This window comes from Penaeus vannamei, chromosome 21 (assembly GCF_042767895.1).
Source record: "Penaeus vannamei isolate JL-2024 chromosome 21, ASM4276789v1, whole genome shotgun sequence".
In the NCBI taxonomy this organism is placed as follows: Eukaryota; Metazoa; Arthropoda; class Malacostraca; order Decapoda; family Penaeidae; genus Penaeus; species Penaeus vannamei.
Window position 1 is genome coordinate 13,519,639 of NC_091569.1, and position 12,326 is coordinate 13,531,964.

The window sequence follows — 12,326 nt, forward strand, 5'->3', positions numbered from 1 at the left end:
GTAGCAGTATTAATGATGATAATGATAATGATAATAATGATGATAATAACAATAATGATAATAATGATAATAATAATGATAATGATGATGATGATAATAGCGATGATAGTAATATTGGTACAAAGTAGTGACAATAATAATGATAATAATTGACACTACAATATTCAGAAAATACAAATGTAATATGCCGATAGACATAACATAAAATTAGATTATGATCGAAATAGAGAAAATTATATGAACGATAACATTTTCGAAAAAATATATTGTATTGATGTGAAAAATAACTGATAATATCGACAGGAAATAAAGAATACTAATGCAACATTTGATTAAAAAATAACAGATCACAATGTTTTGTATTAATTGCTTTGACTTTTCTTGTTTATGTTGATAATTCTTGAACATTTTAGTTCATTCATTTATTTTGAATAATTTGGCATTATTGACAAATAAGGTTATCATAATAACAATATAAATATTGACGGTGATATAATTACACCGTTAGTCAGGTTATAATGTCAAGACAGCAAAAGTTTCGTCAAAAAACGAAAAAGAAAAACGCGATGCACCACAAAGAATAAACAATTTAAAAAGCAAGAACAAGAATGGGAGAACCAACAAGAGGGAAGGCTGAACACTTCCTCTTTACGGCCAACAAAAGACTCCCGACTTGCGGCGCTTAATTTACCGGCGGTAAAATCGTGCCCTATCGGTAAATTGGCGCGCGGCAGGTAAGCTGTGATTTGGCGCCAATAACGACGGGAAGCCTGATTGGAAGACATTTTTCTTGACACTGTCGCGTGGCGGGAAGGAATCCCATTGGCTCGCGGCGGCGTTGGCGGGAGCAGCGCTGATTGGCCGCCGCCCGGATGAAAGCGGCCAATCGCGAGAGGGGGCGGAGCTTCCCGGACGGAGAGACCGACTAGATTATCTGGAATCTGATTTTATTCTTTCGCGTTTTCTGTATTTTGTAGAATATTACACAACGTCACTTAATTCCTTTTTACGTCGTAAGATTCTGTGAAAGGGAATTGCCAATGAAAGCGAAACATTACAACGCGTTCTTTGGAAGCATCCTGGCATGACACTCTGCGTGTTAATGCAGCTCTCGCCTGCAGCAGCAAAAAGCGTAAAAAAATAATAACCTAGTTAGCTGACGACAGTCGGTGAGATTCAGAGAAAAGTCTCCCTTTGCGTTATCCTTATACTTGAATTTTGCAATGCCCCACTTTTAGATGTATGAAGTAGTGCAACGATTTCATTTTCCTGAAATTATGCAAATAATCTGACCCGGAATACTATCAGAGAGGACCGTTACTTTACAACTCTAATTTCCCTTGCTCAGAAATTAAAATAGAGATGAGGGGCTGCAGATGTGTACAGATAAGGCAGCCGGGTGCAGGGGCAGCTGTCACGACAGGGGACGCGTGCCGGCGGCCCCCAGTTATGAATATCTGCACAATGGCTTTGTTCTGACCCTCGGGGTTATCGCTGGGAATTTACAGAGAACTAATAAAGCTGCTCTGAAGGACTGCGGACACAGAGCTAAATGTATAATCCTCAGTCATCGATTTAGGAGTCGGAGGCCGCCGCACGTGCCCCCGCTGCACACCTGCCGCGGGGCGGGTCTGTCGGCACGCGCGCCCAATCAGCGGCCGGTACGCGAGCGTGTGGCCAACCAGCGTCGGCACGCCCAGGTGCCACCGAGGGGACGCCGCGCTGCTCGCACACTCAGTTGGTTATCGGGTGGGGAGCAGGGCGGACGCATTCTCCTGCGCTCCTCTCTCGCCCTCCCTCACTCACTTGGTAAACAAGATGTGAGGCGCTTGCCGGGCGCCCGTCACGTCTTTACACTGTAGATTTGAGTCAGCTCGCTGCTTCCATCTGTGATCTCAACTGTGATAATGCCGAAAGGTTTCCTGGTGAAAAGAAGAGAAGACATGAGTGCTTTGGACTTGGTGCCATACCGGCCTTGGAGAAGTGCCATCATGCACGACGAGCAAGAGGAACCGGTGGACTTCAGCCTCCGGCGTCGGCATTCCAGCAGTGGGAGCAGAGAGTCGCTGTCAGCCAGAGAGGAACAGGTGCGTGTGGAGAGCTATGTGGAAGGGGTCAAGGAAGTGGTGCACGTGCGGGGTGTGGATAAGGGGAGTCGCCTGCTCGTCAGAACGCCGGACTCTGGCTTCAGCAGTCCCTCTGACAGCGACTTCTACAGGAGGTCGGTGTACCAGGCGGCGACACCGCGCCTGCCTCCCAAGCTTCACACGGACGTCCTCGCGACGCCGTGCGAGATCGAGCAGACGTCGCCCTTGGCGCTCGTCAAGAGGAAGCTTCCCGACGCCGACGTCACGAGTGCATTGCATGTGTCGACGCTGCATGGCGGTCACGAGGTCAGTCACTACCACGGCTTCCAGGCGACGAGTCCGCGCGTGGAGGAGGCCCGGTACCTGATCCCGCCCGAGACGAGCCCGTACCACCTGTTGTCCCCCACCGTGTACTGGCCGCATGGCTCGTCGCCGCTCAGGTCACCCATCCCCTTCACCTCGCCGCTGGGACGACCTCCGTACGACCTTAGTCACACCGCTGTGCCGATGAGGAGCCCCCAGGACGGCCTCAACCTCACCACCACCTCCACGCCCCGTCCCCCCGGCTCCCCCCGCCACATCACGCCGCTAAAAGTCCCCAGCAAGTCGCCGGCCGGGCTGGGAGGGGTGCCCACGCCCCACAAGCGCAAGTCCCCGACCGCCTCCGGCACGCCCGAGAAGAAGATGAAGACCTCCAAGAAGACCAAGGCGGCGCGGAGACTCAACTTCGACGAGGACAAGACGTCCCCGGTGTCCGGCACCATCATCCGCGAGCTGGCGGAGGGAGAGGAGCCCCTGGTGGTGCGGAAGGGCGACATCGACCCCGCCTACAACGTGGTTGAGATCACAGAGGAGGCCAAAGCCGAGCTGGCCAAAATAGACAATAAGATCGGCGATTATGTGTGTCGTCTCTGCAAGGAGATGTACGACGACGCCTTCGGGCTGGCGCAACACAGATGCTCAAGGATCATCCACGTGGAGTACCGCTGCCCCGAGTGCGACAAGGTCTTCAACTGCCCCGCCAACCTTGCCTCGCACAGACGCTGGCACAAGCCCAAGACAACGACCCCCGTGGGCGTCCCCACCCCCGGCACCTCCACCTCTGCCACGTCGTCGCCCAAGATATCTCCCGAGAGCGACGTCGGGTCGAGTAAACACTACATTGAGAACAACAACAACAGCACTAACACCAACAACAACAACAGCAACATCACGAACAACAACCTCGTGAAAGGCCCGCCCGCCCTCGTCCCTCTGGCGCACTTCACGCCCGCGGAGAGGGAGGAGGAGGCGTCCGAGGAGCAGTTCGAGTGTGAGCTGTGCTTCAAGAAGTTCAAGCGGCAGTCCTACCTACGGAAGCACTTGGCGACGCATCGAGGAGATCTTGGAGACGAGCACGCGGGTGCCGGGCCGTCGTCGTCCAGCGCCGCCCCTTTGCCCTCTCACCCTTCCTTATCTTCCCAGCCGCCTGCACTCCCGCCCTTGCTCTCCCCTCCCTTCCCGAGCGAGGTCCTCCCCTGCCATCTATGTGCAGCAGCATTCTACACCCCAGCGGCTCTCGAGCTTCACCTACAGGCTGCTCACGCCCCTAAAGTGGAGCCGGTTGAACCCACGCCCCTGCACATCCCGCGCCCCCAGTTTTCCCCACGGGGACACCTCCTAACACAAGCCCCTCCTCCGCCCCCTCCGCCGCACCTCATACATCGCCCCCACCAGATCTCCGCGCCGACCTAACTCCCTATGCAGCATAACCCTCCCTCATCCTCTGGAAGGCGGCGCCCTTCCCTTCCGCCCCCTCCCTCACTCCAGCGGTTTCCTCCGGTGCCAGACGAGTTCCAGAGGGCGTCTTGCGATGCCCTTCTCTCCGAGGGCACCACGGAGGCCGCTCCCCGACGCAGACACGTCTCACCAGCGGCGGCGTCTGCGGGTTCCTCCCCGGTCTCAGCGGTGGCGCTCCAGCAGGCGACGACAGACTGCTCATCTCCGCCTCCTCCTCCAGCAGGTCCTCCTTCAGCAGGTTAGATTAATTCGAGTCCAGGCTGCTCATGCTCTTGGTCTCGGCTCCCTCTTACCCACGCACCAGTGAGTGTCTTTGTCATTCATTCTTAGGATATCTATTTCTTAAGACAACTGGGAGAGTATCCACTAGCAATGTAAGCGTGTACATTTATTTATGATTGCTTGTCTTTATTTATCATCAGTTGTGTTCTGTCTTCATTTTCTGCGCCGATGTGTCTTACGGCCAGAAAACTTCAAGACGCCGCGTGCACTGTAGTCGTTAGCATAAGTTATGGGAAGTTAATCACACGATCACGTCGATATTAATTCAATGCTTATTAATGATTCTAGTCACGTGATTTCATTACATAAGCAAAGTCACCATTCCAAAAGTAGTTTTACTTAGCAAATAAGTGTAAGGACTTTTTACAATATAAGGCTCCGTCTCCCAGTTCAGCTTAAGATTACTTCATGAATTAATGATAATCAACAAGAAAGTACCTGATTCAACCAGAGAGACCACACGACTGTATTCTTGCAGTGGATTCCAGGCCACCAAAATCAAAAACAATATGATGTAAAAGATACTCAGATTAAGGTACTGCGAGCAAAAGATGTAACAATTTAGTCCGTGGGATGATTGAACAAGGCAGCAGCCAACATCCTTCTGTATGTGTAATTGATCTCATTCTGTGGTTAATGAAATGAGTTGTTTTTTTTTATTATTATTGTCTTTGTCACGGTTCCCTGAGGCCGGGTGAGTGACACGAAGAATAGGAGAAGGGGAGGCAAAGAAGCGGAACATTTTAACTATAAAAAAGAGAAAAGAAAGCAAAAAAAAAAAAAAAAAAAAGGAAGAACGGAGATATTATAAACAAGGAAAACAATTGTTCCCTCTTTACCTCCCCTTTTTATTCATCACTTCCCTTTGCCTCTTTTCACTGTTCGATTTGTCTCTTGTGTGTTCCTTCTGGATGTTTGTAGATTTAAGGCAACTTTTTAAAACAAAAAAATGGCCGACGACATTCTCTTCCGCAACACGTCACATAAATTGATATTCAGATGAATCAGTCGATATATTATTTATCGGGAAAAAAAGATAAAATCATGTAAATTGCCTATTGATTGAGAGTATTGACGCGATGAAGTACTATTTTCTTTTCTCCGTTTGTCAAAATTGTGGGATTTATTGATTCTGATTTCGAATCGGTTCGTAGTAGGATCGAAGATCAGAACGGGGTTGGATCCGATTCGATCTTCCTTCCTTGCTGCGTCGATTTTTTCTTCTTCTTTCTCTCTCTCTCTTTATCTATCTATCTTGCTATTTTTCCATCCCTATCTCTCTCTCTCTCTCTCCCTCCCTCCCTCCCTCCCTCCCTCCCTCTCTCTCTCTCTCTCTCTCTCTCTCTCTCTCTCTTTCTCTCTCTCTCTCTCTTCCTTTGTCCTGAACCTTTGGCTATCCAATTACGGTTCTCTGTTGGGGGAGATTTCGTGCGTTTGATTGGGGGGGGGGGGAGGGGGGGGGAGTCGAGTGGATTACAGGAGGGTAATGAGGCTCGTCAAAACACTTCGAACAGGTCTTGGTTTTGGATGCAGATAAAACGTTGAAAATAGTACTACAAGCGTTAGTTCTCCATTCAAGGACAATTTACACAAAAACACGAAGACTTTTTTATACAGAAGCAAAAAAGGATAATCGTATTAATTCTGTCTCCGAACAAGAGAGAGAAATGTTAAGCATATATACTTTAAGTCATAACTAATTGGCAAGATTAGTCGAAAGCTGGGAGCGTGTGCAACTTTGCAAGGAACCCGTGCAATCAGTCAAGTGCAATATATAAAATTAAGTGGAGTTTAAGGACACTGAAGTTTTGTCGGAATAAGTATATGTTTAAGGGAAAAAATTAAAATTGACTGAGGCATTTGAAGCAAAAAAAAGTAAAACAAAAGTAAAACAAAAAAGAGAAAAGGAAGTCAGAGTGAATTTTCTCGTGGCGTTGAAGAGAGTGTTGTCTGCCATTCACGGCGCCCCCGTGTGTGTTTGTCGCTGAACGATGATCAGGGCGCGTGTGTAATTCTATCTTCTTTCCAAACCGTTGCGTGTGTTTCCGTAATGTTTCACATGAGTGGTGTTTAAAACATGGGCTGTGTGTAAGATAGTAACGTATGTACATATGATATACATATACATAACTATATATTCTATGCTGTATTTATCTCTGGGTGAAACCCGAATTACCGTGTATTTATTGTGCCATGTCAGTGTACAGAGAAGTCAGTGTGTTTCTCCTCTTCTTCCGCACTGGATTATCTCCAGTCGAAACAATCTGAAGTGAAAATTAAAAAAAAAAGAAAAAAAAATAGCCTCAGGTTGCGCGCTTCGTCTCCGTCTGGCGGCTGAACAGATGTCCCGAGAGCAGCAATCATGACGCTGAATAGTTATAAGTATTTATTCTGAGGCCGAGAGTCGGGAGCGTGAGCGTGCGCGCGCAGTGCGGTGGAACAGGGGCGTCCGGAGCGGGAGGTGGTGCCGGTAGGCTCATCGGTAATTCGGATACTTTCGATTTTCCGACAGACCTCTCTGCGTCTCTCGCTTCCCTGCCGGTCTGCTCCTCCTCGCCTCGCGCTGGTCGCCGCCTCGCTGCTTCACCCGGCTTCATTAGCTTATTACCTCTTCTTTCTATCTCTCTTTGTCTCTTTCTCTTTCGTCTGTCCCTTTCCCCAAACAGCGGAGCCGAAAGGCCGCTGCCGGGTGACTTATCCCAGTTCTCAGTGTTAATCAGCGCGCGTTGCCTCCTTCGCTGGAGGCCGTCGGCGCGACCCTTGCTTCGTGCTTTAGGTATATTTAGTGTTCGCCGCCCTCGCGTGCGTGTGGGGTGGCTGCGTGGGGGAGGGCGGAGGGCGAGGGCGGAGGGGTGGCGTGGAGAGAGAATTCGGGCGGGAGGAGGAGTGGGGAAAAATGGGGGATTTTGAGTGTAAAAAAGGGGGAAATTTAGATACGGTCTCAAACAAACAAACAAAGAATGTTACCTCGTTTATGTTTTTTTAATTGGGTTTTAATGGTTAGATTCGGGAATTTAGAGTCGATTAAAAGGGAGGAAAGTAATGACGTGGGATATGCTCCCTCCCCCTCCGCCGCCCACAACCGCCCTACCCCGTTGAGCGCGCGGAAGAGACGGAAACAGCGGAAACGGAAGAAATGGAAGAATTAATCCAGCTCCCCTTTTCACCTCTCTCCCATTCTTCCTTCTCTCGCCCTTCCGCCTCGTTTATCGCCGTCTCCTCCATGCCCTCAACAAGTCGCCATTCGTCTTTCATAGCTTACAATTACACGTTTTTTTATTTATCCGTTTTCGTTCGTTTTAAGTGCACGTCTATTGTATACGTATGTCTCGAGGTGTGTGTGTTGATCCACCCTCAAGTGGATGAGGAAAATCTAGTCACATTTTTCTAGCATGGCGGACATCTCTCCTCCGGGACTCTGAGAGACCTTTTCATTCTTGTATTTCGAGTGTAAAAAAAAAGAAAAAAAATACTGGAGATTTTTTATTTCAAATAATGCTCTCTCGATACAACGATAGAGATCGATAAATAGATAAATCAAAATTGACAAGTAGATGAAAAAAAAATCATTTAAACCACTCATCGATAAAACGATAAAAGATAGATAAATAGACAGGCAAAAAAAAAAAAAAAAAAAAAAGAGAGAAAGAAAAAGTCTCCCAGAGAAGTCATTTATCCGGAATAATTTTGATCTCTCGTCCGCCTCGTAGTCTCTAGTCGTTAAGTCTCAAGTCGTAGGGAGGGAGGGAGGTCGTCGCTCGCTAGTCGTTAGCCGAGACGACCACCCCACCTCCGCGTCGTGTGCGTGTGTGCGTGTGTGCGTGTGTTTGTCAGGGCGAGTCGTAGATCATGGAAAAAAAATCTAGTCAATGTTTTCTAAGTATTTTTTCGGCCCGTTCTTTGTAACTAGTCGCGGGAGAGTGCAAATTCTAGTCATTAGTTTTGCATTTAAGATCTTAATATTAGCACAGGGCGAGTGTAAAGAAAAGATTCTAGTCAGTCGTTTTTCTTAGTCGCCACCCTAGTCGTGGAAGAGTGAAGTCCTAGTCAATATTCGTAAGTCGTCGCTTTGTCGCCAGAGATGAAGCTTTTCTAGTCGTATTCTTAAAGGTCTTGAGTTGGACAAGTGTAGACTCTAGTCAGTATTAGTTAAGTTCCCCCTCAAAATTCTGTTCTTTTTAAAGCTTGGTATAATTTGTATTTATATCTAGTCTTGGATAAGTGCAATATCTAGTCATTTGGTAGCAATTAGAATAACTTTCGTAATTTTAAAATCTAAGTCATTTCTCATTAAGGAGAGTGAAGATCTAGTCACTGATATCTTATATATATATGTGCGTGTGTGTGTGTGTGTGTGTGTGCGTGCGTGTGTGTATGTGTGTGTGTGTGTGTGTGTGTGTGTGTGTGTGTGTGTGTGTGTGTGTGTGTGTGTGTGTGTGTGTGTGTATGTGTGTGTGTGTGTGTGTGTGTGTGTGTGTGTGCGAGTGTGTATGTGTGTGTGTGTGCTTGTATGCGCGCCTGTGTGCGAGTGTGTATGTGTGTGTGTGTGTATGTGTGTATGTGTGTTTGTGTGTGTGTGTGTCTGTGTTATGCAATATATACATATATATATACGATATCAGCTTCCTAATTTTAAAGCATTTATTCCCGCATGTCCTCGTGTCATCGTAAGAATCGACCCTTTTTCCCCAATACGTCAAACGTTAACGTGAAAATGACCATCTTTTCGCTCACGGGAAAGGTCGTTTGTCATTTCCATGTCGGCGAAAAGAGGCGATTCAGAACAAAAAAAAAAAAAAAAAGTAAAGTAAAAAAAAAATCAAAATCAAAATATATAATTGGTTTTAAGGTTTCTCTTTTTTTCAAAGGTATTTTTTCTTTGGAAGATTCATTTCTCTTGGATAAGTAGCGCGTTCAACTAGTCACGTCAGACTAGCCATTGAACGTTAAAAAACTAGTCAAGTTAACGTAACTAGTCGTTAGGTAATTCTAGTCATAGGATTTATCTTATTGGTAGATAACTGGTCAAGAGGAACAGCTTGGGGTAGTGTAATATTCATTATTATGTCAACAAATATTTGCATAATTTTCTAGTCAAATTTCGTCCTAGTCATTGGATTATCTTGTCTGAAGGTTTACTAATAATCAGCTGATTTTTCTAGTCATCAGGTTTGTCAATGTCTGAGTTTAATGGTCGAGAATGCTGCAATTTATATCATTAAACTCACGAGTAATTATTTTTTTTTCTAGTCTTTTGTGATGATCTTAATTCGCTAATCATAAAATCTGAAATTCTCAAAATTAAACTCATTCTTTGCGAACTGATTATAGTCATTTTTTCTAGTCTTCGTGTCAGCTAGTCAGTTGAGTTACTAGTCAACGAGTTTTCTAGTCCGATAGTTTATTTCTTTTCTTTACTAGTTCTTGCAGTTTCAAGAGTATTCCAGTAAGGAAGGAAATTCTAGTCAGTTCTTAGTCAAGAGAAATTTCTAGTCAAATGAATTTACTAGTCATAGGAATTTCTAGTCAAATAAATTTACTAGTCATAGGAATTTCTAGTCAATGGAATTACTAGTCAGATCGATTTCTAGTCGTGCAATCTACTAGTCAGAGCGGTTTCTAGTCAGCGGGTCTACTAGTCAGAGCGGTTTCTAGTCAGCGGGACTACTAGTCAGAGCGGTTTCTAGTCAGGTTAATTCCTAGTCACAGTGTATTCTAGTCACTTGTCAGTACAGTTCTTTTCGATAACATTTCTAGTCATAAACCTTTTTTTTCTTCAGTCATCCGAGACCCACATGACTGCGAATACTCTTGCTATCTATCTTACTAGTCACTAAATATATTATACTAGTCACTAGCCTAAGCTTGGATCTATGGCGGTCCTTCTAGTCATCTGGGTGTGTTTTCCAGATCCGGAATAAGATCCTGGGTCGACAATTCTAGTCTCTAGCATTATGAGTGGAATCTAGTCACTATCTCTAAGTCATGCAGCTAGAGGGAGACTAAAACTAGAGACAGTGGTTAGAGGGTCGACCACTGATAAGACTTATCTCGCTTATCGATTGGCCTAACCAGGACCCTCTCGTTTCGATGGTGTGCCAGGGAAAGTAGTAAAAAAAAGATAAAAAAATAAAAATATTTTTAAAAATCGATTAAAAAAAATATATTGATAAAAAGCGAAAAGAGAAAAGAAACAAAAGATAATGCCAAAATAAAGAAGAAATATATATGTTTATAAAGAACGAGAATATTAGCTATCACAGTCGATCAAAAGTGACGGAAACATGAAAAATAAAAATCAAAAATTCAAAAAAAAAATCTTGGTCAAACCCCAAGTCTCTCGATAACCACAAATACCTTTTCATTGCGGTGGACAATCATTAGTCTTATGCAGAAAGACCTTCAGGGATGGTGTTAAGTTCTTTCTCTCTTGGCTGTTGCGCTCTGCTTTTGGTAGACGTTTTCCCCGTCTCGTTTCTCCCTTTCCTTTCTTTCTTTCTCTGTCCCCCTTTCCTTCTTTTCTCCTCTTTCTTTCCCTCTTTTTCTTTCTCTCTCTCCTTTTCCTTAAAATTAAGTCTCTTTCGTCATCTTCCTCTCTTCTGTTTATTTATTTCTCTCCCCTTTTCTCCCTCTTTCTCTTCCCCATTTTCCCCTTTCTCCCTCTTTCTCCTTCACCCCGTCTTCCTTCTTCGCACGGAAGGACCGTAAGAAAAAGGAAAAGACACATAAATCGTAGAACATGTAGCCAATAAGGTCATCGCAGCGAGCCTCTCTCCTCCACAGACCACAGATTCAGCCACCTTAAAAAAAGAAAAAAGAAAAAAAAAAGAAAAAATAATATAAGGACACTTGCTGGAGGTAAAAAAAAAAAAAAAAAATAAAATGAATAAAAAAAAAAAAAGAAAAAAAATCTCATAGCGAGTGTAGTGGTCTCTGGAGGTAGTTGAGGCCCAAACTGCCTTGTAGAATATAAGTGCTCTTCAGGGACCACAGGAGGCCAGTATTATTGTTTAAAAGTCTTACCAAGGAGCTCCTGCGCGAGCGAAAGGAATATAAAACTTTCTTTTGGAATAGGATGCATAATATTGTAATATTGTAAGGTTTAAAGAAGAAGAAATAAAACGGTATACTTCAGATGCAGTTGTATACGAAGTTAATTTTAAGGTCAACGAGTTAAATGTGTGTGGTTTAACTCCTTATGAAGCTGGTTTATGATCTGATGTATTTACTTAGCTTATGGATCTCATGTACGTGTGTATGTGTGTGTGTGTATCTGTATTTTTTAATTTTATTTCTTTGTCGCCACTTCGGAGGGTGTCTTTGCTTGTATTTGTAACTCTTTGTAATTTAACTTCTCATAAGTCTGTCGTTAAAAGAAGTCATACATGTCGATTTAAGAATGTATTTCCCTCCCCCCTTTCTCCAACCCCCCAATGTATATGTAAGAGAAATTGGTATAACCAATTATAAATCAACCTAACTGATACATATCTTCATCACGATATCATCTTAATTACTGGGTAAGAAGACGGAGCCTGTAAGACACATAGCATGTCCCTGCTCTCCCCCACCTAACCCTGCCCCCCGCCCCTCCCCCCTGCCTCTCATCACTCGCTCTATACCCCCCCCATCCCCCCCTCCTCTCCCTATCCCTACCCATCCGAACACATTTCCTCCTTCCACTGTACACCTGCGTGTGTACTCCTGCTCACTATTAAGTCCATTACCTTTTGTACAGCCCTGGACCGCAGCTGAGAGCACTGTACATAGCTGGTACTAACTGTAACATATCATTATCATTGTATATTTCTAGTCTAATTAGTTTTAGTTAATAACGTCTGATACTGGATGTAAGCACTGTCTCGAAGCGTTGTACATTTGGAAAATTGTAATAAATTATTTGTGTGTATTCCTGTCTCTTTTTTTTAAGCTCTGGATCCTTTGGGTGGAATAAAATGCAAATATGATAGGAAGTACAATGTAAAAATACGCTTAATATCTAAGTAAACAATAAATGATAAGAAATGACAAGACAACAAAAGAAAAGGAAAAACAAACATGAAAACAATGAGCATTGGCTTTTAAAGATGATCATGAAATGTTGAGAAAAGATAATAAAATTACTTTGAAGGTAAAGAAAAAATATACATAGAAAAACAACGTTGTAAGTAAAAACTG

At 44.6% G+C, this 12,326-nt stretch overlaps 1 protein-coding gene across 1 annotated transcript; it reads left to right on the forward strand.

Moving 5' to 3' along the window:
* The first annotated feature begins 1,468 nt into the window (after positions 1 to 1,468).
* On the forward strand, positions 1,469 to 10,287 carry LOC113814990 (insulinoma-associated protein 1). Its single transcript, XM_027367067.2, has one exon. The coding sequence runs from the start codon at positions 1,908 to 1,910 to the stop codon at positions 3,819 to 3,821; it is 1,914 nt and encodes a 637-aa protein (XP_027222868.2). The 5' UTR covers positions 1,469 to 1,907; the 3' UTR covers positions 3,822 to 10,287.
* Positions 10,288 to 12,326: the final 2,039 nt, after the last annotated feature.